At 36.1% G+C, this 26,431-nt stretch overlaps 4 protein-coding genes and 1 pseudogene across 4 annotated transcripts; all 5 read right to left on the reverse strand.

Annotated features, from left to right (window-relative positions):
• Window positions 1-3,370: 3,370 nt before the first annotated feature.
• Window positions 3,371-4,320, reverse strand: LOC149001507 (CASP-like protein 4B1). Its single transcript, XM_089137061.1, has 3 exons — window positions 4,040-4,320; window positions 3,745-3,871; window positions 3,371-3,556 (listed from the first exon to the last, which is right to left on the reverse strand). The coding sequence occupies exons 1-3, from the start codon at window positions 4,318-4,320 to the stop codon at window positions 3,371-3,373; spliced, it is 594 nt and encodes a 197-aa protein (XP_088993187.1).
• A 5,432-nt stretch (window positions 4,321-9,752) lies between these two features.
• On the reverse strand, window positions 9,753-10,507 carry LOC149001508 (CASP-like protein 4B1 pseudogene; annotated as a pseudogene).
• Window positions 10,508-14,519: 4,012 nt separating this feature from the next.
• LOC149001509 (CASP-like protein 4B1) lies at window positions 14,520-16,144 on the reverse strand. The gene is made up of 3 exons (XM_089138291.1): window positions 15,803-16,144; window positions 15,588-15,714; window positions 14,520-15,424 (listed from the first exon to the last, which is right to left on the reverse strand). The coding sequence occupies exons 1-3, from the start codon at window positions 16,057-16,059 to the stop codon at window positions 15,236-15,238; spliced, it is 573 nt and encodes a 190-aa protein (XP_088994417.1). The 5' UTR covers window positions 16,060-16,144; the 3' UTR covers window positions 14,520-15,235.
• A 2,045-nt stretch (window positions 16,145-18,189) lies between these two features.
• Window positions 18,190-19,765, reverse strand: LOC149001510 (CASP-like protein 4B1). The gene is made up of 3 exons (XM_089138005.1): window positions 19,055-19,765; window positions 18,848-18,974; window positions 18,190-18,745 (listed from the first exon to the last, which is right to left on the reverse strand). Exons 1-3 carry the CDS (start codon window positions 19,306-19,308, stop codon window positions 18,560-18,562), a joined length of 567 nt encoding a protein of 188 aa, XP_088994131.1. The 5' UTR covers window positions 19,309-19,765; the 3' UTR covers window positions 18,190-18,559.
• Window positions 19,766-19,930: 165 nt separating this feature from the next.
• LOC149001511 (uncharacterized) lies at window positions 19,931-24,819 on the reverse strand. Its single transcript, XM_089138004.1, has 4 exons — window positions 23,521-24,819; window positions 22,622-22,902; window positions 21,899-22,126; window positions 19,931-21,712 (listed from the first exon to the last, which is right to left on the reverse strand). Exons 1-4 carry the CDS (start codon window positions 23,939-23,941, stop codon window positions 21,200-21,202), a joined length of 1,443 nt encoding a protein of 480 aa, XP_088994130.1. The 5' UTR covers window positions 23,942-24,819; the 3' UTR covers window positions 19,931-21,199.
• Window positions 24,820-26,431: the final 1,612 nt, after the last annotated feature.

Raw genomic sequence — 26,431 nt, forward strand, 5'->3', positions numbered from 1 at the left:
TAGGCTAGGCTAGCTCAAAGTAAATACACATTCTCAAATTTATAACCTATCTTCTTGAGATCATTTATGGGATTCAGAAAATAATCATCTTCTTGCTCAGTTGAGGTTAGTCATGTTACAAAAAGAGTTAAAGTGGCATAAAAAATCTAGATTGAATTGGAAATTGTTTGGTGATAAAAATTCAAAGATTCTTCCATCTCACAACACTCAAAAGAAGAGCCAGGAACCGGATTAGAGGAATCAATCATCAGGGTATATATCTTCATTTCTGATCAAGAACAAATTGAACAAGTGTTTGTTCGTCACTTTCAATCCCTTTTCACATCTTCAAATCCAGCTATACCCTCAGATTATCTAAATGTTATCAAAGGTAGAGTTGGAGCTGAAGACTTCAAGTCTCTCATCACTCCAGTAACAGATTCAGAAATCCAGGAAGCAATGTTTCATCTCAAAGCTCTATTTGCCCCTGGTCCAAACGGTTTTCCAGCTTTCTTCTTTCAACAATCTTGGGAAACACAAGGTACACAAGTAACAAAAGATGTATCTTCATTCTCTGCAACTGGTCATTTTGCTAACTCTTTCAACAAAATTTTCATCAGCTTGATGACTAAATTAGTCTCTTTCTATCAAAATGGCTTCATCAAAGGTAGACACATATACCACAATATTCTCATAGCTCATGAAGTCAAGCATCGACTCAAGCAGCGTCAAAAAGCAAAATCAGGGTTAATGGCAGTTAAATTGGATATGAGTAAGGCTTACAATCGTCTCAAATGGAGCTTTGTTAATCAAGTGCTCATTGCATATGGCTTTCCACAACAATGGATCAACTGGATTATGTATTGCACATCTTCCACTCAACTGGCTATTCTTGTAAATGGTAATCCCACAGAATACTTCTCGCCATCTTGAGGGCTTCGTCAAGGTGATCCACTATCCTCTTATATATTTGTTCTTCGTGCTGAAGTTCTCTCATTATATTTGGGTCATGCTTTCTTATCCAAAAAAATCAAAGGTATCTCTCTTTTGGTCCTCTAAGGAGAGATCCTTAGTTCATACGGTCAGCTGGAATACCATTTGCTCTTCCAAGCAAGAAGGTGGCTTGAATTTCAATAGTCTTAACAGAACGAATTTAGCATTATTGGCCAGAAAAGCTTGGGAACTATATCATGACCCTGATCTTCTTTCACTTTGGAGCAAACGCATGTAACAGAAATATCTTTAGCATGATACTTTTAAAAATGTATCCATTAAAGCCAATGCCTCTTGGGGATGGAAATCTATTTTAATGGCTTGAGATTTCATGAAGGAAGGCATTTTTTTTATGGTAGTAGGAAATGGAAGATCTATCCACCCTTGGATGATTGGTGGATCCATTCTCTTCCTCGTATTCCTATGCCAGCAGTTAGCTCTTCGAATATTCCTTACGAGGTCTCTGACTTCATACATCACTGTTCAAAAAGTTGGAAGAAAGATAATCTTATGCAGTGGTGGCTACCTGATTATGTTCACGCCATATGTAGTATTCACATTCCTATTTCAGCAATTGAGGATGAACTAATTTGGCAACCTACCTCTTCAGGTGTTTTTTCGGTAGCATCTGCACACAAGTTAAACTTAACTAATTCTTCTAGTTTTGATCCCATCATTAGCTCGCACATATGGTTATCTCTATGCATGGCACTCAAAATTCTATCCTCGCATTCAAATTTTCCTATGGAAACTTTTGTTAGGAAAACTTCCAACGCCTGATCTCCTAGCACACGAGGTTGTTACATTCCACTACAATGTGCTCTTTGTGAAGCACCCATTGCTCACTCCGATCATATTTTTCTGCATTGCCCTTTGGGCAAAAGCACTTGGAACCTCTTAGGTTTCAATTGGACTTTGGAGCTCTCCACTCAAGCAATCATTCAAAATTTCCTCAAAGCTAAAAAGAAAGCATAGTTCAGTCATTTCAACTTCTTTAATATCTTTGTCAATGCTCTATGGCTCTTTTGGAAAAATTACAATGAGCAAACTCATGGAGGTCAAGCCAAGACAACATATCAAATCACCTTCTTAGCCCATCTAAAAGCATTAGAGCATGCTTCCTTCATATGAACAGCCATTTTAAAAAATTAGGTGTGAAACATGCAAAAATAAAGTGGGGACCACCTGAGGAGGATTGGATTAAAATAAATGTGGATGGTTCTTCACAACATGTTGATTGTACTACACAAGTTAGCTTTGGAGGCATAGCTAGAGATTCCTTACGTAAATTGTTTTTTTGCTTCTTCGAAGAATGTGGATCTAATAGTGATCTAATAGCTGAAGCATTAACTATTAGGAAAGCACTATTTTGGGCCATTCAAGAACACTTTTTAAAGGTGATTATTGAAAGTGATAACCTAGGTATTATTACCATTCTCAAGCACCAAGATACATATGAGCCATAGCGGATTAAGTCCATCATTGAAGATATTAGACATCTTTTGATCCAGATCCCTCAATACAAATTTTCTCATACTTGAGGGAAGCTAATAATGTGGCAGATCATTTGGCTCATCAAGCGGCAGTCTCTCAGTCTTCTTATTTCTCTACTTTAGCTCCTCATCTTAGTATTGTTTGGCCTTTGTTTTTTTATTATAGTCAATGTACTTTCTCCAGAGGTTTCCTCTTTTGAATTCCCAAAGAAAAAGCATTAGCACCAAAGGTCAACTTGGATTTGTCAAGATTCACCAATTGCCCACTGGCCCTGCAATAGAGGTCTGAGCATCCTTTTTAAATTGTAAGCTAGGTCAGATCGATCTAAGTTCTGAAAAAAGGAGGCAGTCATCAACAAGCATTAAATGAATACGGAAAGGCCCCATGGATTGTAATTTGAACTCCTTTAACTACTCAATCAGCTGCCGTGTTTTCAATGAGACTGGAAGAGTCTGCGCACATAATATGAATATATAGGAAGACAATGGGTCTCTCTACCTTAAACCCCGTGATGGTATGTAATACCATCTGCCCTGTAGCTCCATTAAATAGAATTCTATAACTAGCTGAAGTATACCATAGTAACCCACTACACCTTGAAACACACTTGAAGAAGCATCTTTTCAATAAATTAAGACCCATTCTAGTCTATCATATGCTTTTCGTGTACCAACTTTTACATGTTATCCTTCACCACCATATATATACAAAATAGCTTCATTCATTAATAAATGAAATGTATCAATTACATCAATACAATACATTACACAACACCATTGCACGTATAGGAACCAATACAAAAGATTTAAGGAACAACAGTTGAGTGTGTGTGAGAGAGAGAGCGAGAGAGAAAACCCAAACAATAGTGATGAAGGTAATTACAAGAAACAGTTCGAAAACATGTCTAAGAAGAAAGCTTGTATGCAGAAATTATAGCCGATAATGCCATTGCCAGGAAGGCCAGCAAAGCCACACTCACTGAAGCAAAAGATGAATCAGCGAATGAATTATAGATAACTCCTGAATTGTTCAAGTTAATCGTAATTTGAAGAGCTGTAGATCCCGCAGATACCAACAGGTATGAGACAATCTGCAAATTTTCAAATTTAATTAATGCAAAACACAAGAAGATAGACTACTAAGAGTGGGATTGGGTAGATTTCATCTTGAAAAAATAGCTGATTAAGAAAAAGACTATATACCAAGTTATTTACATCTGAAGATGAATTATTGTTTTTACTTTTAAACAAAGAGAAATAGAATATAAAAAAAACTCACTAAATCGCCAATCAAGTCTAGCAAGCTCAATGTCTGCTGCGTAAACATGGGATTCCCCTTCCAGAATTGACGCAAAAGCTGATATATATTGTAAACAACAGAAATAATTGCTGCTGATAATAAGTACCTGAATCAGATAACCCTCAAACTTAGATATTAAGTCATAATTGAAGAAGAAATCACGTAGGAATCTTTGAATCTCAATGAATAAAGAGAAGCTAGATGAACTACATTGGAGAAAGAAAAAAAGAAAAGAAAAGAAAAACTCATACCAAAAACAAAAAAGATTAGTTACCTGTAAGCAGTGTAGTCACCGAAATTATTTGAATACTCAATCAGGCCAAAAATTGAATACCCATAATTGTTCGTCACCATAACTACAAAAGAAATGATTGAGGTGGCCAATCCAATTCCCCTTAGGAGCACTTGATACTGTTCTTTTTTCCATCCTGGGCTTGCCTGTGCATGGTTTAATGATTGGCTCTCTAAGTTTAACGAATGACTATTGAAGTTGTCTGCTGATACCGTTTCTGGATTCTTAAGGGCGTTGCCTTGTGATTGATTGATCGGACTCATTTTAAGAGGATGAAGTAAAAATAAGAAAAAGAAGAAGACAGAGCAAAAGAAACGAATTTGATGAAGACTTGAAATGTAAGTTTTTCTTTGTTTAGTTTTGTGAAGCCTAAGCACTTTCTCATCTATAAATAGATTTTATCTTCTTAAGGTGGCAAAAGAATATTACATAAATAATCAAAAAAAAAAATCAAATTTATTTTTTTCTTTAATATCTATAAAGAAATCTGTACATTTATCATGAAACCACTTGCATTAAGAGTAAACGGTAATGAGAAATTTTCCCATGAAGCCATTTTCATAAGAAGTCAACCGTTGTCAAGTTTCATTTGCATATTTAATTATCAAGTAATGAGAAATTTTCCCATGAAGCTAGAATGAGATCTTCTTCAGCTTTTGTTGTTGTATATGTATTTCTTTCACGTTTTCAAATTTGAATCTTAACGTATTACAATTTGCTAAGGACAATCATTTGTGTGATACAATATTGTTGACTTTCTACAGATTGGCAGGTCAAGAATCTTTCACCCAACTATGAAAGACCTTGTTAGAGTCATGCTTTACGTATAATTTGATGATAGTTTATATATTCTTTTTTATTTTTGCTTGAATATATATTTTTTTCATGCATAATGATGAGAAACTTAATAAAACAATAAATTAAGAAATATACGTTGGAATGTTCTTTGTTGTAGACCTAGTCTCATCCCCTACCTTTGACTTATATATATATATATATATATATATGAATCAGTTCCCTATATGTTGTGTGTGTAAATATATATATGAATTAGCTCCCTATATGGTTGAGTGTGTAACTTCTTTATGTACAATTTTGTGATTATATTCTTACTTGCAAGCATCCATAATGTAAAGTCCAAGACTATTATTGTGATTTCATAGAGAATGATTGAAAATTTAGGGTTTTTTTTTGGGCATAAATTAAAAGAAAATATGAATATCTTTTATGATGTTTTAAAAAATCAATTAAAATATCAATAAATGACTTGTAATTTGAGTCAGTTCGTACTCCCATGAGAGACATAGGTTGTAATTGTCAAGGAGAGAAATTTTGCTCAATGTCCCCGGTTCACTACCTAGCGAACTAGCCGACATGGTGAAATCTCACCGATATTTCGGCAAGATTTTGCCCAAATATCAACAGATTTCACCCCCCCCCCAATTTTGGGGAGGTATTTTTTTGTCATTTTGGATTGAAACTTGGTGACTACCCTAATTTGATGCCAATAAACAAAGTGAAATAATTGGTTTTGCCTAAAACCTCACCCAAATTGGTGTTCTCGATTGGCACATAGCCAATTGTATACGGGTAAATCTGAAATTTTATAACATTATTTTAAACAATTAAACCAACATAAATTTGCAAAATGACAATAGAGTAATAAACATCATTAAAAAATACTACTATACTAGTATACAACTAAGTACATGTCAATACTCAATACCAAGTACTATGCCTCGGTGGATTCGTCAGCTTTGTGTTTTGTAATACCGTGTCTGTGGTACAAGGCCCAAAGGCTACAATTTCAAGCTTATGCTCCATTATTCTTTTAATTAAAGTCACTCCATGTCATCTCATGTTGATGGTTGTTTTACGTACAAAGAAACCAAAACTCTGTAATTGGCATCATCCATGGATGCAAAACTACTTATTTGTGCAACCTAGGGGGTGAATCGGCTACAACTAGTGGATTGTCCCAATTTTTCAGTTTGTTTGGAAATACACGGTAAATTGAGAATTCAATTGAATTTAAACAATGACAAGCAACCACAACACAAGATTTATAGTGATTCGACTTTACAAGTCTACGTTCACTCCTCTTTTGGCCTCAAGAAAGAATTTTACTAGTGATTCTCTTTCAATACAATGGGTGGAAATCAAACCCTTTACAATTTTTGTTACGAGGCAAAAGCACCATTACAATCTTTGTTTATCTTAAGGCAAGAGCATTCTCTTCAATCTTTATTCATGGGCAAGAGTACCCAAACAATCTTTGTTAACGAGTAAGAGCACCAAAAACAAATTCTAATCTACCTAGACTTAGAATTGAAACAGTTACAAGAGTAAGGATGTTACCTAACAAGAGGTGTGACACTTTACCTCTTGTGTGAGTGTGATGTAATAAGAGTTGTATTCTCAAGATATGAAATGCATGCACCATCAAAGCCTTCAATCACTTCAAGCTTGACTTCCACAAGCTTACATAACACCTTGGTATGTTCTTCAAGGTTGAAAAGAGGATGAGAGGCAAAACCCAATAGTTTTCTTATGATTTGAGAGCTTGAAATTACTTTGGAGAGTAGTTGATCAAGTGTGTGATTCAACCCTCTCAAATGGGGTGAATTGGGATATTTTCGCAAAGAATTTTATACCCTTCTAAGAAATCTTATTGTCATTTACTTAAAAAAAAAATCTTCCGCCTTCGAAGGTTATTTGGTGAATACATTGTTGTTGGATTTTTTTCTTTTTTTCTCTTCAAATTTTGATAAGGGTATTTTTGAATTAAAGAAAAGAACAAATTGCATTGACACCTCAAAATGGAGACCTTAAAGCACTGACACCCCCACTCTATGTTTAAAAAGCACAGAGACCCCAAATGGATTTTCATTGGATATATTTGTCTAATTTTTCAATGAAAACAGTTAAATCACTGTTTATTTTTTACAATATCCCTATAATAAACTGTGTCTGAAAGGTTTTTACTAAAAATTTTAACAAATATATCCAATAAAAATTCAATTTTGGGGTCTATGTGCTTTTTAAACATAAAGTGGAGTGTCAGTGCTTTAAGACCTCAATGTTGAGGTGGCAGTACAATTTGCTCAAAGAAAAATAAATATTGGGTTAACTGTTTCACTAACAGAATCGACTAATTTGTTTAATGAATTGGGGTGTCTGTATTTTTCAAACATAAAGTGGAGTGTCAGTGCTTTAAAACATCTATTTTAGGGTGCTAGTACGATTTTCTCTTTAAAAAAAAAAGGCGGTTTGCCTCTTAGATTAAGGCATATCAAGCCTTTCCAGTCCTAGGTAGTGACAGCTAGTCTTTTGCCACTTCAATCTTATGGGAATCGCATGACTTGGTCTAATAATCAGAAAGGTCTCTCAAGAATTGAAGGTAGATCTACTTGATCGATTCATGTGTAACTCTGACTGGTTGGATGCATATCCAGAATCTCATGTGCTCAATTTAAAGTTCACTTTTTCTGATCATGCAACAATCCTACTTAATACTGAAAGTAAGCCGAAGAAACTTTTCAGACCTTTTCGTTTTGAACACTTTTGGTCTTTGGAACCTTCTTGTTCTTCTCTGATTCAAACTACTTGGAAGCAAAAAGTAAATGGATCGGCCATTTTTCTTATACAAAAGCACTTGGAAGACATGCAACAGGCTTTACAAAGGTGGAATCATTCCATAGTGAAGAACCTTGATGCGAAGGAACAGGAACTGAGCTAGGCTAGCTCAAAGTAAATACACATTCTCAAATTTATAACCTATCTTCTTGAGATCATTTATGGGATTCAGAAAATAATCATCTTCTTGCTCAATTGAGGTTAGTCATGTTACAAAAAGTGTTAAAGTGGCATAAAAAAAATCTAGATTGAATTGGAAATTGTTTGGTGATAAAAATTCAAGATTCTTCCATCTCACAACACTTAAAAGAAGAGCCAGGAACCGGATTAGAGGAATCAATCATCAGGGTATATATCTTCATTTCTGATCAAGAACAAATTGAACAAGTGTTTGTTCGTCACTTTCAATCCCTTTTCACATCTTCAAATCCAGCTATACCCTCAGATTATCTAAATGTTATCAAAGGTAGAGTTGGAGCTGAAGACTTCAACTCTCTCATCACTCACAGTAAAAGATTCAGAAATCCAGGAAGCAATGCTTCATCCCAAAGCTCTTAGGTTTCAATTGGACTTTGGAGCTCTCCCCTCAAGCAATCATTCAAAATTTCCTCAAAGCTAAATGGGAAGCGCAGTGCAGTCATTTCAACTTCTTTAATATCGTTGTCAATGCAGTATGGCTCATTTGGAAAAATTACAATGAGAAAACTCATGGAGGTCAAAGCCAAGACAGCACATCAAATCACCTTCTTAGTCCATCTAAAAGCATTGGAGTATGGTTCCTTCAATATGAGCAGCCAATCTAAAAAATCAAGTGTGAAACATGCAAATATAAAGTGGAGACCACCTGAGGAGGATTGGATTAAAATAAATGTGGATGGTTCTTCCCAACATGTTGATTCTACTACACAGTTTAGCTTTGGAGGCGTAGCTAGAGATTCCTTTGGTAAATTGCTTTTTTGCTTCTTCGAAGAATGTGGATCTAATAGCTGAAGCATTAACTATTAGGAAAGCACTATTTTGGACTATTCAAGAGCACTTTTTAAAGGTGATTATTGAAAGTGATAACCTAGGTATTATTACCATTCTCAAGCGCCAAGCTACATCTGTGCCATGGTGGATTAAGTCCATCATTGAAGATATTAGACATCTTTTGATCCAGATCCCTCAATACAAATTTTCTCTTACTCTGAGGGAAGCTAATAATGTGGAAGATCATTTGGCTCATCAAGCGGCAGTCTCTCAGTCTTCTTATTTCTCTGCTTTAACTCCTCATCCTAGTATTGTTTGGCTTTTGTTTTTTGATTATAGTCAATGTACTTTCTCCAGAGGTTTCCTCTTTAAATAAAATCGTCTTTCACCAAAAAAAAAAAGTACTAGCACCAAAGGTCAACTTGGATTTGGCAAGATTCACCTATTGCCCACTGGCCCTACAATAGAGATCCAAGCATCCTTTTTAAGTTGTAAGCTAGGTTTGATCGATTTGAGTTCTGAAAAAAGGAGGCAGTCGTCAGCAAACATTAAATGATTAAGGAAAGGCCCCTGGATTCTAATTTGAACTCCTCTAACTACTCAATCAGCTGCCGCGTTTTCAATGAGACTGGAAGAGCCTGTGCACATAATATGAATATATAGGAAGACAATGGTCTCCCTACCTTAAACCCCGTGATGGTATGTAATACCATCTGCCCTATAGCTCCATTAAATAGAATTCTATAACTAGCTGAAGTATACCATAGTAACCCACTCCACCTTGAAACACACTTGAAGAAGCATCTTTTCAATAAAGACTCATTCTAGTCTATCATATGCTTTTCGTGTACCAACTTTTACATGTTATCCTTCACCACCATATATGTACAAAATAGCTTCATTCATTAATAAATGAAATGTATCAATTACATCAATACAAGACATTACACAACACCATTGCACGTATAGGAACCAATACAAAAGATTTAAAGAACAACAGTTGAGTGTGTGTGAGAGAGAGAGAGAGAGAGAGAGAAAACCCAAACAATAGTGATAAAAAGTAATTACAAGAAACAGTTCAAAAACATGTCTAAGAAGAAAGCTTGTATGCAGAAATTATAGTCGATAATGCCATTGCCAAGAAGGCCAGCAAAGCCACACTCAGTGAAACAAAAGATGAATCAGTGAATGAATTATAGGTAACTCCTGAATTGTTCAAGTTAATCGTAATTTGAAGAGCTGTAGATCCCGCAGATACCAACAGGTATGAGACAATCTGCAAATTTTCAAATTTAATTAATGCAAAACACAAGATAGCTAGACTACTAAGAGTGGGATTGGGTAGATTTCATCTTGAAAAAATAGCTGATTTATAAGAAAAGACTATATACCAAGTTATTTACATCTGATGATGAATTATTGTTTTTACATTTAAACAAAGAGAAATAGAATATAAAAAAACTCAACTAAATCGCCAATCAAGTCTAGCAAGCTCAATGTCTGCTTCGTAAACATGGGATTCCCCTTCCTGAATTGACGCAAAAGCTGATACATATTGTAAACAACAGAAATAATTGCTGCTGATAATAAGTACCTGCAGAATCAGATAACCCTCAAACTTAGATATCAAGTCATAGTTGAAAAAGAAATCACCTAGGAATCTTTGAGTCTCAATGAATAAAGGGAAGCTAGTTGAACTACACTGGAGAAAGAAAAAAAGAAAAGAAAAGAAAAACTCATACCAAAAACAAAAAAGATTAGTTACCTGTAAGCAGTATAGTCACCGAAATTATTTGAATACTCAATCAGACCAAAAAGTGTATATCCATAATTGTTCCTCACCATAACTGTAAGAGAAATGATTGAGGTGGCCAATCCAATTCCCCTTAGGAGCACTTGATACTGTTCTTTTTTCCATCCTGGGCTTGCCTGTGCATGGTTTAATGATTGGCTCTCTAAGTTTAACGAATGACTCTTGAAGTTGTCTGCTGATACCGTTTCTGGATTCTTAAGGGTGTTCCCTTGTTGTGATTGATTGATCGGACTCATTTTAAGAGGATGAAGTAAAAATAAGAAAAAGAAGAAGACAGAGCAAAAGAAACGAATTTGAAGACTTGAAATGTAACTTTTTATTTGTTTAGTTTTGTGAAGCCTAAGCACTTTCTCATCTATAAATAGTTTTATGTTCTTCAGGTGGCAAAAGAATATTACATAAATAATCAAAAAAAATCAAATTTATTTTCTTCTTTAATATCTATAAAGAAATCTATACATTGATCATGAAACCCATGTTTATATATTAATTAGGGAAAACTTTAAACCGTGAAGCTAAAGTCTTCTCTTTCTCAACTCGTGTTGTTATATACTTGTATACACATTTATATATATATATTTTTCATGTTCTCAAATTTAGACCTATATAGGTTCTACAATTTTTAACAACAACCATTGATATATATGTGGTACATGTAAGGATTTCTCTTCCAGGTCACGAATTGTCATTCATTTGATGATTTTATATTCTTAAGGTGTAAAAAAGATCATTTTTTCATAAATAATAGAAAATTTTAAAAATACATTCTTTTTTCTTTAGTAAGATAGAAAGAAATTTGTAAGTTGACCAGTGAAGCTACTTGCGTAAGAAGTCACTTGAGTTTTTATATTAAGTATTGAGAAGCTTAATCGTGAAGCTAATTAATATGTTATCTCTCTCAACTTCTTGTGCCTTCTTCTTTTTCTTTTTTGTGATCTCTCAACTTGTGTTTTGTTTATTTGTTTCTTTTATGTTTTCAAATTTGGGTTCTATAATTTTTAAAGGACAAATTAACATTGTGTATGTGGGGGTACCAGTGATGATTTCTCTTCCGATTAGTAGGTTGAGAATCTTTTTCTTTTTGCTTCAATATATAAGTTTTTGTGAATGCATAATGTAGGATTTGTGAATGTTTGATACATACTAATGATGAGAAATTTATTAAAACAAAAAATAAATATATTTTAATGTTCTCCGTGATAGACCTAGTCTAAAAAAATCTATACGATGACAACGCGTCCAGATCAGCTCCTTATGTGTGCGCTATGGTAATTCTTGATGTAAGGTTCTATCATATTGATGATATAAACATTCTTGCTTGCAAGTCTCCATAATGGAAACTCCAAGGCTCCATCCTATATTTTTGTCTTGAAAAGAAAATGCACCAAAGATTGCTATGTTCAATACTAAGATGGACAAGTCCCTTATTAAGGATCTCATAGAGAATGATTGAAATTTGTGATTTTTTATATTTTGGTATAAACTAGAAAAATATATGATTAACATTGAAGGGTTGCTTAGTCTGTAATGACTAACATCTCTTAGTGAAGAAGTCACAAGTTTGACTCTCTTGTTGTATCTATAACAGCCCCCTAATTTCAGTAAGTCACTTGTAATTGAATCAGTTCTTCTCCCATAGAGACATAAGGTTCTTTTTCCATTGATCTTCCTTAAAAAAATTCTCCCAACACCCCCACAATGGAGGGTTTTGATATCCTAAACTAGCATTACTAAGTTATTGTTCATTCTCCACGCCAGCTAAGTTGTTCTCCCACCCACCCACCCACCCTCACCTTCCCCTTCCACGACCCTCTCTAGCTCAAGTTCCTTAGAAAGAAGAAAAAAGATAACAGGAAGCACTAGTTCGCCTCTTGAGTTTGGTATTTGATCTCAACCTTGTGCCATGTTTAATTTTGGCTTTTGGACTTAGATTTGTGTCGAGCTTCAATTCTTCCTTTACATTTTTTTTTTTTGTACAAAGGGGCCAGGGATAGAGATAATTAATGTCTTAGCAAGAATTAAACCCACGACTTCTTCACTAAGCGGTGTTGGTTTCACTACTAGAACAGTTCTGTGTTGGCAATTCTTCTTTTACTTTACTTTGCTTAATCAGGGTCTTCTTGGTTTCATTAGGGCTCTGCCGTTTGCCTCCCGTTATACACTTCCCTTCCCCCTTTTCTTTTCTTTGATATTTGGAAGGAAAAAATAGTACTAGCGAACATCCAGAGAAGTTTCACTTTAATGCCAAAAGAAATCGTACGTGAAGAAATCAAAATTCCATTCAAGGGACGAGGGATCTATTCTAAATATTAAGTTCGGTAGGAAGGAAACCAACATATATACACATCAAAGTATAAAAATAAATTTGAAACATTCTCAAGGCCATTTGTGCATTTTGATTCTATAGCTATGATTAATAGTAGCCAAATAAACGTAGAGCCCAAAATGGCCCAAACTGAATTTTAATGGGCTGTGTTTGGGTTAAGGGAGCAAAGTTCGAATACTTTGAACTGAATCGGGTCAGCCTATATGCGGCCCATTAGCCCACTAGTTTTACTAAGATATAGTTTTAAGAGGTTTAGTTGACTAATTCTATTAAGCTCATTAGGTTTTTTCTTTGGAGAGGTCTTAGTTTTCCATTAAGATGTACTTTTGGAAATATAGTTTTCTATTCAATAGCATCCACATTTATGAAATAACCATAGGTTCAATTTTGAGCTTCACTTCTTTAATATGTTTCAAGTTTAACTTATATCCAGTGCCATAAAAATATCTTTTACTTCAAATGCTCTGTATTTTCTATTCAAAACCTATTGTTGAGAGTGAATAACAATTATGCAAATGGGCTATAACGGTTTGATAACTGGTGATGGTTTCAAAATTGCCCAACTCGAATCCAAACAACCTAAACCCAAATGGCACCAAACTGAAACTATTACTTCGCAAATGGTCTGTGTTTGGAGTTGGTGTTTTTCAGCCCAAATCAAAACCGCCCCAAACCACACCATTGACACCCCTAACGCAGACAATGAGTCACATGAATTTTGAGCTCTTCGAAATGATTACTTATTAGCCTTTTTTAGGGTGTTTTTTTTATGGAGAGACAAATTTGGTCTTTCTCCAAAGTAGGGTTTTTACTTTTTTGTTGTTTTTTTGAAAAAAACTACATGACACCCACTATTTTTGAAGTGAAACTAGTGACCACCTACTATTGTCTCCAAAATTACATGGCACTTGGATTCATAATTACAAGTTATCCACAATTAAATTCTGCTATTAAATGAGTAATAAAATTACCTAAGTGCCCTTTGATGACATACCCAATCTCTTCACCCATCTTCTTCCTATGCTTGAAACTATTCTCCACCACCGCCCACCACGAACACTGCCCTCCACGAACCATAGCCGACCCCTTGTTGTTCTTCTTCTTCTTCTTCTTCTTCTTCTTCTTCTTCCTTCTTCTTCTTCTTCTTTTTTTTTTTTTTTTGTTTGGGGGGGGGGGGGGGCCCGCCGGTCCAAGACTCAATTCCCGATGAGATTACATAAAGGGTTGGTAATTAATAACAAACTTCACGGTTATTTGGGATTTTTAAATAATACAAACATGTCATGTCATTAATTCACTAAAGGAACTTGACAACAGGAACATTAGCAATTTGAGGTAAAGTTTAAGGTTGGGTTAGTAGTTTAAAAAAATACACAAAATAAGATAGCAATCAAGTTAGAGTATAAGGGGGGCATCAGTAATTAAGGGCAAAATGGATACATCCTACCTTAATAGTCACCTAACACAATTAGAAAGGAAGGGAGTGTCGTGTTGTGACCCGAATTGTGGTACTCATCTTTAAAGATGGACGCGCACCGACAGGTTTCGGTGGGCAACAGAATGACCCGTTTTTGGAGATCTATGATGAGCTAATGGCTTGGATCCGACCCGATGAATTTACCCATTTACCCGTTTGGAGTCTACATATATGTAATATATGTTCGCTTACTAAGTCATCAAGAGATTTAAGATTTTTCGCTTTAGGATTTTGGGTGAGCATTCTTGTAACTCCGTTTTGGCGATTAGTTGCGAGATATCCACTGTTTCTTTCTTCCACGTAATGAAAAGTTCTTCATATTTGTTTATGAACATAGTATACCACATTTGCGTATGAACCATATTAGATCTCTGCACATTTTAGCTTTCATTCGGTTTCAAATTGTGATTTCATGGTTTTTGTTTTAATAGTGAGCAATAGTAATTTTATAAAGCACAAAGTTGGATTAAGTAGTAATCAAGCAATAATATAAAGGGTAGTAGTTATCCCCAGAGAATATCATTATTATATTTTATGTCAAATTAATGATATTCTATGTCAAATTTTTGGTGGAAGATCTGATATGATATGATAATTATTATTCATAATAAAAAGAGAAAGAAAGAAACTCATATTCATCTTCTTCCATGATTCCCGGTGAGCAATCTCCAGACTGGTTCATTTTCAACGTGTACAGACGTGCTTTCAACTCAGTATTATACTTCGACGTAACAATCAATCCTTGAAGACCAAACCCTAAAAAATAGTGTTTTTAATGTGATAGATGATCGAGCATTACATGTTATTTTTCTCGGCAATTCATTAATAAACAACTTCATTCATCAGATGAAACTACATTACATCAATATATCCCACCACACCATTGAAAGCATTGGAACCGATCATACAAAAGATTTTTTCCAGAACACAATAATAGAGAGAGAGAGAGATGCATGTCTAATTAGAAGAGAGGTTTAATGCAGAAATTATAGCGGATAATGCCATAGTCAAGAAGGCCACAAAAGCCATACTTAGAGAAGCAGAAGATGAATCTGTGAATGACTTAAGAACCACTCCTGAGTTCTTCAAATTTATCGTAGTTTGAACAGTTGATGATGCTGCTGATACCAACAGGTACGAGACTATCTGCAAATTTTCAATCTTGAATTAATAATAAGAAGTAGCATATGATATCAGAACTTGGGTAGAACTCATCTTTAAAGATTAATCATGCCAAGTTATTCATAACTGGTATTGAATTATTTTTTTTTAACATATAAACAAACAAAACTAGAACATAAAAGTTCACCTGATCACCGAAAAAGTTCATGAAAGTTAATCCCTGTTGTGTAAACATAGGTTTTCCATTGCAAAATCGGCGCAAAAGCTGGGATATATTGTAAACAGAAGAAATAATTGCTGCTGATAACAAATACCTAAATCAAAGCATCATTAATCATCAATCTTTGGATTTCTATGAACAAAGAGAAGCTAATTGAAGATGAATTTTGAAGCAAGAATTACCTGTAAGTATTATAGTCTCGAAAATTATTAGAATACTCAAAGTCACCATATATTGTATAGCCATGATTATTTCTTGCCATAACTATAAAGGATATTAGTGAGGTGACCAACCCTAATCCCCTTAAGATCACCTGATAATCTTCTTTTTGCCATCTTGGGGGATTCACAGGCGCTGCATGGTTGTTCTCCAAGTCGGCTGGTGGTGCCATTGTCGAATTCTTAGGGGCATTCTGCTGTGATTCATTGATCGGACTCATTGTAAGTGGATGAAGAAGAAGAAAGTTTGAAGAATTAAAATTCTTCTACGATCGAATGCAGTTGTCTTGTAAGTTTGATAAACCAAAGCACTATCTTATATATAGAGTTTTGCTCTATATGAAACTTATTAATTTTATAACATGACCAGTAAAGCTCCTTGCATTTGAAGTCAATGGTTTGAGTTCCACTTGTACTTTTAAATTGGATACAAAGAAATATGTATGTTGACGAAGGAAACCCCTCGCATAAGAAGTCAATGGTTTGAGTTCCACTTGTAATTCTTTTTAATATTTGGTGTGATAAAACTTTCCAGGAAGCAAGATTGTAATGTATGATTGATAGTAGCTATATCATATGTTTTTCTCATATTTGTGGGTTACACGACTATACATATGATGCTAAATACAATAGAATGATATTATCTAGAGATCAAGCCACTTGCAGATCACTTGAATCGATCAATTGATGTTTAAAGTAAGTGAAGAAGTGAAGATTAAAACATTGAAAGAGAAATAGAACTAGGAGCCCAAGTTTTTATACACATTATTGAGCTAGACAAGAGAGGAGAAAAGCCATAACCTAAGGTTAAGATCATTCCTTGATTGCTTGTTTTGGGTTATAACCATTAGATTATATATTATTGAGAGAGAGAATAAATAGTTATAGTGTTAAAACAGTCATTGTTCCTCTAAGTGAATTCCATCAATTTGTCTTGGTCAATTTTTTTAAAAGCCAAAACCAATAATTTGAGTGAGAAAATGTTGATGACAGGAAAACCATTAGCTAGGTGATAGAGTATGGCTGATGCCTATGACATTAGAAAACCATGAGCTGGACATTGTTCAAGGCAAAGTTGACATGAAACCAATCATATGGTTGAAGATTAAAAACACTCACACCATGACCAAGCAATTGAAGAACTTCTGTACTTTGAAACCTTCTTCAATTTGAAAGTTCACTTAACAATTCATTTTATAGGGAAAAGAATTTTCACAAAGTATTTCCTATCAGCTAGATCGATCTCACCCTTATGTTATGAAGAGCAGTGTTGCGTCCAAATCTGATCCCTCAAGTGAACCATGGTTGAACTCTGAAGGATTGGACCTAAACTTGTTTGCAGAAGAGAAAAGTGTGTGTCCCACCTTGATAATCAAGAAGCCATCTTTAGATTTAGAGATAACACCACAACCTCGGTAATTATTTTTTGAAGTTTCCCGGGATCAAGCCCCAAGTCTGATTTATCTCCCTTGGCTTAACCGGTGCTAACTGGCTCGACCACCTGTTCAGGACTGGGCCAACGGACTTGGGCAAAATGGCACAATCAGAAATGTCTTCCTTGTGAATTTTGCTTTGGAGCAGCGCTGTTCTGAGCCATGGACAGCACAGATTCATTGCTTTGTCAGATTAAATATGGACCGTGCAATTAACCCACATGTAGACTATCCAGATGTCCACTACTGCTCCCAAGAAAAATCCCTTCCCAGTTGATATTTTTGTAGTAATTAAGAAAGCAATGAAATAAAGAATTGAAGCTGAAAACACTAGTGAGAGAGTTTCCTGACACCATGGAAGAATAGGCTTGCTGATATAAAGACCGAACACATATATTTTGACATTGAACAAAAAATGAAAATCATAACAATCTATCCAAATCAGGTACCATGTACAAGTGGTTTTCTAGGCTACAGAATCGGTTAAAGATGTTGGGTTCGTGATGAAAATCACTTTATCTTTTTGAGTTCAAATTTGAACTTGGTGGGTCCCACTTAGTGTTAAACATGGGTTAAGTGTTTGGTATCATTAAGAGGCCTTGGGAGAGGTAAATGGGGAGAGAAAAAGAAAATTTATAATGAGTTCCAAAGTGGGTTTTGAGCAAAAACAGGATTGAACTTTGGAGTTTTTGGTTTTGTAAGAATGGGTCCTCGTCACCCGACGTTGCTTGGTTGAAGGGTTTTCTTCAAGAGCTTGAAGGTAAAAGAGTGTTTTCAAGGAGATTTGAGAAGTGGTGTGACCGGTTGAGGTAGCATTGTATTATTCTCAAATCTTATACTATTTTGAAGATTAAAATACTAAATTCCCTCCCTGTGGATGTAGCTAATCTTGAACATTTTGGGTTAATGAACCACGTAAAATTATTGTGTGTTGTTTGCATTTCTCTTTCATTCTTGTGGTGGTTTGTTATTAATTACTTGTTTTGTGATTGTCTTCAACTCATTTGAACGAAATCTTTGGTTTATTTTTGTTCATTTGGGCGATTCGTTCAATTACCCGGATCCTTGGATTATTTTTGTTCATTTAGGTGATTCGTTCAACTACCCGGATCCTTGGATTGGGTCTTGTCTTCTACAACAAGATTCACTTACAAAATCAACCCAAACACCGAAGAGTCTTCAAAGGACCTTCTTATATTACACTTCTTAACAATCTTTCAAAGGAACAATTATACAGAGAAAATTAAGTTTCCTTAATTAATTATGTAGAAGATGTTTTGATACATCTCTAAGAAGAGAGCTTAAATGCAGAAATTATGGCTGACAGAGCCATAAGCAAGAAGGCCAGGAAAGCCATACTCATTGAAGCCGCAGATGACTCTGTGAATGAGTTAAGCATTACTCCTGAGCTTTTTTGATCTCTAACACTTTGAACTGCTGATGATGCTGCAGACATCAACAAGTAGGCCATGATCTACAACAGAAAAAATGATACCCACTTATTAGGAACTTGGGATTCAGGTAGAACTCATCCTTCAAAGAGAAGATCAAACAAAAAGACAACTCAAAAGCTCACCTGATCACCAGAAAAGTCCAGCCAGAGCAATCCTTGCTGAGTGAACATGGGCTTCCCATTACAGAATCGGCGCAAAAGCTGAGATAGATTGTAAACAGTAGAAATAATGGCTACTGCTAGTAGATACCTGATGAATTTTATCAAATTTAGTAAAAACAGAGATCAATATCAGTGATCAAAGAGAAGCAAATGAATAGAATCAATCACCTGTAAACTTCATAGTCACCGTAATTATTACTGTAATTTAGTATCCCATCAGTTGTATAGCCATGATTGTTCGTCACCATGACTATAAAGGAAATGAATGAGGTAACCAACGCTACTCCCCTGAGAATCACCTGATAATCTTCTTTTTTCCATGGCTGGCCGGACGGCCGATAGTATGACTGGTTCTCCATGTCGGTGGTGGCGGTTGCCATTGCCGGATTATTCATTGTGTTTGATCCGTTCGTGGGACTCATTGTAAGTGGAAAATGAAGAAGAAAATAGAGGATAGGAAGCCTGTTCTTGTAGGTTGATTTTGTGAAAGCTTAAGCATTATCTTATATAGAATTTTGAATCCTTATCTGATTAGAAATTTCTGAATAATTGCCTTGCAACTTACTACTCCAAGTAAAAGACAGAGAAAATCTTTGAAGAGACGAAAACAAAGAATTTTGTATGTTAGACCTGAAAAACAGCTTCACCCTTGGAATATGAAGTCCATGGTTTTTGGGTTCCACTTGCAAGAAGAGATAAGAGTTGATGATTGACAGAACCAGACAAATTGATTGAGGGAAACTCTTGTGGTTCTAATGTTCTATCCTATATTCTCTGTCTTGGGCAGAAAATGCACTAAAGATTTCAAAATTGGAGGCTTCTCATGTGCTGAAGAAGACAAGGTTATAGATCAATCCACACACAATCATGAGGGACCACACAGATTGTTCGTCAACTTCAAAGAGAATATCCAAATTCCAAAACCAGACCAGGAAATGGAACTAGATCTAGATCATCTCCATCCCACATTGCCATCCGTCTTGTCCGTCTGACCGTTGGATGGGAGACATATGGATTGATTTAATTGCAATCATCAGATGGATTGATTTATTTCCAATTATAGTTGTTCTATTAACAAAGACTAGAGTTGAAACTCGAGAGTTCAACAACTCCCTTTTCTGCTATGGCCTTCATTAGACTCAAAGAATTAGACATTCGCATACATTGCACATGACACCAGAGCAAGCTGACCTGATCTCACAAAGCTAGGATCAAATCAATAATTTGATGGAGACTCAACAAATAGTAACACCAAGACCAAGCAATGTAGCAGTCTTATAGATTCTCTTGCACCATCATTCTTCAACAAAAACAAGTTAATTATATCTATTATACTTTCCTGGACCTGCCTCCATAGTCAAGCCAACTAATTTAGCTGGGTTTCAGAGTTTTTTGGGGGAAGAATATTACTATGGAAAGTGTTGTGGAAGTCACATCTTCTTACAATTATTTGAGGTGGAATGAGTCAACTTGATTTGTATTATTGGAATCGACTGAGTCTAGAATGCATTCATAGACAAGAAAAAAGAGTTGTGGGTTTTAAAACGAATTCCAGAACCATAATCCATTCTGAATGCAAACCAAACATAGCCAATTGTTGTTTTCATTAATGACATGGGAGAGAGCCATATTAATTCAACCTCAATTTAAAACTATTGTATTGTGTTGATATAAATTCTTCAAAGCCTAATGAAACAGGAGTTATAAGTATACATCAGCTCTACATAGCTCAACATATAATGTGAAATTTCAGGTGATGAAAATTTTCAAAACAATGCCGAGGGCTGAAACTTGAGCAGAAGAGTACAGAGGCTGATAAACAGAAGTATCACAAAGCATATACAGATGTTCATCAAGAAAAATTGGCCTAGTAATGATCCAAATCTAAGCGGAGTAAATGATCAATGCCACCTTCCAATAATTCTTACTACTCTGCTACGCTCAGCGGTAAATAAAGATATGGCTATCAAATGCAAATTGTAAATTGAAATAATTCTAATATCACAAAAACTGAAATCTGTGAACTCTCAATGTTGGAGTAATATACTAACAAGAAAGTTTATTTGGAGTAATATACTGGCAATAAAGTGATAAACTGTACTTATGTTCTCTCATTCAAACTCGCAGCAACGACTAACATCACTCAAGGGGGATCAACTCTTCTCATATGTACACTAAACAGCAAGCTAAAGAGGGGCTCTTTTTGGTATTTGGGGGTGGGGAGTGGTTTGTCGAAGACAGGGAATCATACCCAGTTGCTGGAGGCTTGAAAATTAGTGAATCTAAATGATTCTTCACCTGCTGTGTCTCTTTCTAGGATGGACCCATCCCCCAAGATATGATTCTCACTGAGAGGCTGTCTGAATTGAACTTCAGCAGGTAGAGGCATAACTTGACTTTCATTTGAAGGTCGTGGTGGCAACTGGGATCCAGAACGTAGAGGTAGAACTTGACTGTCATTTGAAGGTTGCATTGGCGAGTGGACTTCAGAAATGTATTCAGTTGCAGGCAGTGTGCTGACCTTAAACTTGCCACTGCCTCCCTTACGGAATCCAATGTGCAATCCCACATGAACACATGGATGGAAATTGGCCGCAAGGCATGGCGATGTAACGATAACTTGTGGCTCAGTGATACCGTGTCAAAGCAACGTATTGCCCCTGCAGAGGAAACCATCCATGGAAGGATTTTCTGGTTTGATACTCTTGAGATCACCAGGAGCTTAGATGCTTTCACTGCCTCTCTGTACAGATCTCTAAGTCCTGCTCGTGTAGATGCAAGCTCATTGTTTTCGTCATCAACAACAGATGATATGTAAATGAAACCCTGTCCACCATTTAGGAGAAACATAAGAAAAATCTGAACAACAAACTACAATCTTTCTAACAATTTTGTGCAGTTCCTAACTGGTGAATGAAGTTTCACTTTCCAAATTTATGTGGTCCACTACAATGTCATGTCATTAAGAAAACGAAATTGAAGGGTATAAGATCTCTTATATATAGAACATACCTCATCTGTACGACTAATTGCAAACCCAAGCTTTTCGTCGCCTTCCTTTAAATTAATCTCCAATTCAATCTCTCCTCCAATAGGCGCATACCAGAGACGAACTGCTCTTACCACACCAATATCAACTCCATGGTAATCTTCAAACCCATAAAGGCTGACATTTGCAAGATTTGATAGATCAGAAAATGACCCAGCATTGACAGTAGCTGACGCAGTCTCCCCAGATATCTGTTACCAAATAAATAACGTGGATTTAACTTTCTTAGGCACTCTGCAAACATTCTAGAAATTTATACAATCTAGATCTAAGAGATGATGTAGTAGACCAAAGAACAAAACACACAACAACAAAGGTATGTCCTGGGATCCACAATGAACATTTTTGCATCCCAACTTGGGGATATGTGACACAGATAATCATCCGCCCTGGATTGTTCCTATTCAACTAGTTGGTAGCTCCTTCCGAAAGAACAACCTCTGTTTTTTATGGTTCAGAACAGCGCACATGCTCAACAGCTAACAGTTTTCAAATCATACCAGCAAACTCTTTCCTCTTTAAAGCATCCTTCATCATATGTGGGGAAGTTCAAACTTTTGGTCCAAGCTGACCAAAGGCTAGCATATGAGCTTCTCAAAGTAAGAATATATATGGCACCCAACATAAACAAACAAACTTTTGAATATTAAAAATACAAACAAAGATATTTGTACTTCAAAATTTACCTTTGTAAGAAGAGATTCAGTTTGGATATTCATGAATACTATAGGGACTCCTGCGGCCTGAGCAGAACTTAGCCAGGCATTCGCCCTAGCAAGTGTGTCTTCCACATCATTGTACCGAGAGGAAATCCGGTCTGATGCTTTTGGAAGTAGTAGTAAAGACAGAAAGCAACTTGATTTGGGAACAGCAAGTAACTGAAGCTTTGCCTCCCAAGCGTACGGCACATAGCCATCTTGGAGCTGTGCCCTGCTTAATGCCCCGACCACCCTAGAGCCTCTCGAACCTGTGGATCCAAAAGATTGCCTTTTTAAGTTACTTAAAATAACATAAAGATCTGCATGACCTGTGTGACTATGTATCAGTGAATTTTGTATGGGTACAATAGCATATTAGACTCAAGAACCCAAACAACAATCCTCTGCAGAACTGACCAACCAAAAGAACCCAGACCACCTTGGAGGAAATGCAACAAAGCTCTTGCATTCTGGTGGCACCAAGCAGCAAGCAGCAGCCAAGAACACACAGAATCCACACAACACTTGACCTAAAGATTACCCAGAAAGTATTGATACCAGCCATATCAGATTTATGCAAACATCTCACTCATCCAAGGATTTCTTACAATTTAGAAAGAATCATTGCAGAAATCTTTCAAGCAAAATACCTACAAAACATAGCTTTGGTGATCCAATTGAATTTCTCCAGATACACAGATAGTATAAATGTCACGAAACCAACAATGAAGAGTATAAAACTGTATACCCTTAATGGATCATCAACCCACTTCTATTTCAGGGTTTACTAAAGCTAGGGACAAATCTTTTGTAGGGTAAGAAGAAGCAATTATTTCTATTTCAGTTGATGACTAGCCTTTCATGCCCAAGAAAAGAGGAAAGCTTACTTTGTAAAGCGAGACAATCTCCTTCCGTTCGATCAACGAATCCGACGGTGTAATTTGGATCATCAATGGATCTAAGCATGTATTGTTTCCTCCCAGCAGCTTCATTTGGGACGATACAAGCCTGCAATTCAACGAACTCGTCTCGAATGCGTCGAATTCGGACCTGAATCGACGTCTCTTTCTTCTTGAAAGAATTGTGCAGGAGCTTCTGAACTCCACTCTTTCCGTTCTTGAATGGCGACCGAACGTGTAACAAGCTCCCGATCTTAAGCTCCTCAACGATATCTCCCGTCTGAAGCATGTTTCCATTCCATTCGTCCGCTTTAGAACTCCCTTTCAAGCATTCAATCGCCAACACAACTACTCCTCCTCTCCCACTCGACTCGTAGAATTCCCCTGACAAGCTTCGATCCATGGTCATCTTTACTGATTCCTCATCGATTATAAGGAAACCTTCTTCTCAAGAATCCAAAAGAAAACTCGAAACCCACCAAGCCCTTCTACAACCAGAAGGGGTAACAGCAAAAGAAGAGGGAGAAAAGTTATCTGGGCAAAGATGAGCGATTCTAAGCGAAGCAGCAGTTGGGGTTTTAGGAAGACTCCTTCGAAACCCACCAAGCCTTCTGCAACCAGAACGGATAGAAGCAAAAGAAGAGGGAGAAAACTTATCTGGGTACTAAAGATTATGATTCTGAGTGAAGCAGCAATTGGGGTTTTAGGAAGAGAGAGAAAGAGGAAGAAACCAGATTTTCTGAAATCTTGGGGGATCCTGACGTATCTGTTTCACACTTATAAGAAAAGAGAGGAATCAAAGACGAAAAAAGAAATGGGTTTAGCCATTAAAGAAATGAAGAGCTGTAGGAGATGTGGGTCCGGTAAGACTGCTAGAAGCTTCTCCAACTCTACCTCGCAAGAACAGAACTGAAGGTTGGATTTTATGAATCTTGAGGAATCAAAGAACAAAGAAGAGAGGAAGAGGATGAACGGTCGTTCCTGTCTTTCTATAGGGTAGGTACAATGTTTCAAAATCCATTTGCTTTATCTGTAAACGCTATGATGGCCATGGGTCGACGTTGACGTTGAAACTAGAGAGAGACAGAGAGAGAGGGGGATTTCTTGGAGTTAATAGCTCCCAATGAGAGAAGAGTCAACCATGGATACAGAAATGATGATTCAGAAAACAATATCGAAGATCACACAGACGAGGCAGCACGACCCACGAGCCAAGGAACAATTGCCAAACAGAATAACGGCCATGAAAGCTTCAGGGCTTCACACTGCTAACAAGTTAACAGCAGCTTTTCATCCTTGATCCCAACCATTATACTCGATACAGAAATAAAACGACAATGAAACCGGTGGCGGCTAACGATATTATGATATTAATAATACGAATCGGCAATCTGATACCGATACGGATACCTTTCAATCAATGGTGATCTGCATCAATAGAACATCAATGATCAGATCAGTCTCAGTCAATCCATCAATTTTGGTAAACCACATTTCATTCAACAGAAACAAAAGGAGATACATCCGAGCTACAAAGCCTGAAAATCCAGGTAGTGGAAATGGTCCAGTCAAACCTCCCCAGTGAGGAGATAGCCTTCCGTGCCAGAGAGTCAGCTACATTGTTAGTCTTCCTTGGAGAGAAAAGAAATTTGCAACTTACAAATTTTCTAGCTAACTACTTAATATCCCATTTCAAATTGTCCACACAAATAGGGGTTTGAATCTTGTCTTCAAGAGCATTGTAAAGTTGCAAACAATCGATATCAGCTTCAATCATCTCGAACCCCTCAACTAAACACTGAAGTAAGTAATCCTTCTCTTAGTGCTAGAGCTTCTCCTTCTCGTCGCATATTGGATTAGGGTCACTAATATCTAGTTGTATTCGATGTCACTGTTGATGCGAGTCATGCGACATAGGACAAATCGATTTTGGGACCAAGGTGCAGAATTTCGCCGAAATTTTGCCTTCGGTAACATTTCAACCTCCAATTTTGGGAGTATTTTATGTCATTTTTTACAGAAATTTGATGTCTAGCCTAATTTGAGACCAATAATTACACCGGAAGTGTTATTTTGGCCTAAACATCGCATAAACTGATGTTCTTGATCTACACATATCAAGTAGATGTTTTGATTATCAAATTCCATTATTTAGTGCATTTTTGGGCCACCTTTAGTTTGCTAGTTAAATTCATTACCAAAAAAAAATTTGCTAGTTAAATTTGGGTTTTTAATTTTGAGTAGTTTTAGCTTTGTTCTTCACGCACGCTGCATCAATGTCGAAGGTCGAAGCAAAATGGAGTAAGATACAATAAATGGGAGCGAAAAACCCATGAAACAAAGATGAGAAATCGATAAATTAGCGATATTTTGCCATTTTGGGGATAAATTGGTGATTTCTCTCAATATTTCGGCGAAGTGATAATATCATTTTCGACCCCATTTCAATTCTCTACCTTCTAAACCAAGCCAATTTACCAAGTTTTGGCCAAAATTCACCGAAATTTCCTACCATGGTTGGGAATGAAAAAATATCAGGCTGGACCGTATTATTCACCTACCCATCAATGGAAAACAACCAAAGAGAAAAGAGAAAGGGAAATTTTCAAATGTCACCCCCGAGTTACCCCTAATATTAATGTCATCCCTTGAGTCAAGCGTGGTTTTTTGTTCAAGGTTATTTTTTATCCTTTTGAAATATTTGAGCACTTAATTGTAATCTCATAACAGTACGGTATGTTTTGATATATTTTTACCTTACAGGTGGTTTGATTGATAAACTGAATAATTTAAGGGTGACATATGACATCAAATAAGTTTACCTCAACTATTATCTTACCAAATATCAACACTACAAGTATGCCATACCATTACTGTACCATATTTAGTCAATATAAAA

Source organism: Hakea prostrata, chromosome 10, assembly GCF_041222555.1.
Source record: "Hakea prostrata isolate BN-2017 chromosome 10, UWA_Hpros_2, whole genome shotgun sequence".
NCBI classification, from domain to species: Eukaryota; Viridiplantae; Streptophyta; class Magnoliopsida; order Proteales; family Proteaceae; genus Hakea; species Hakea prostrata.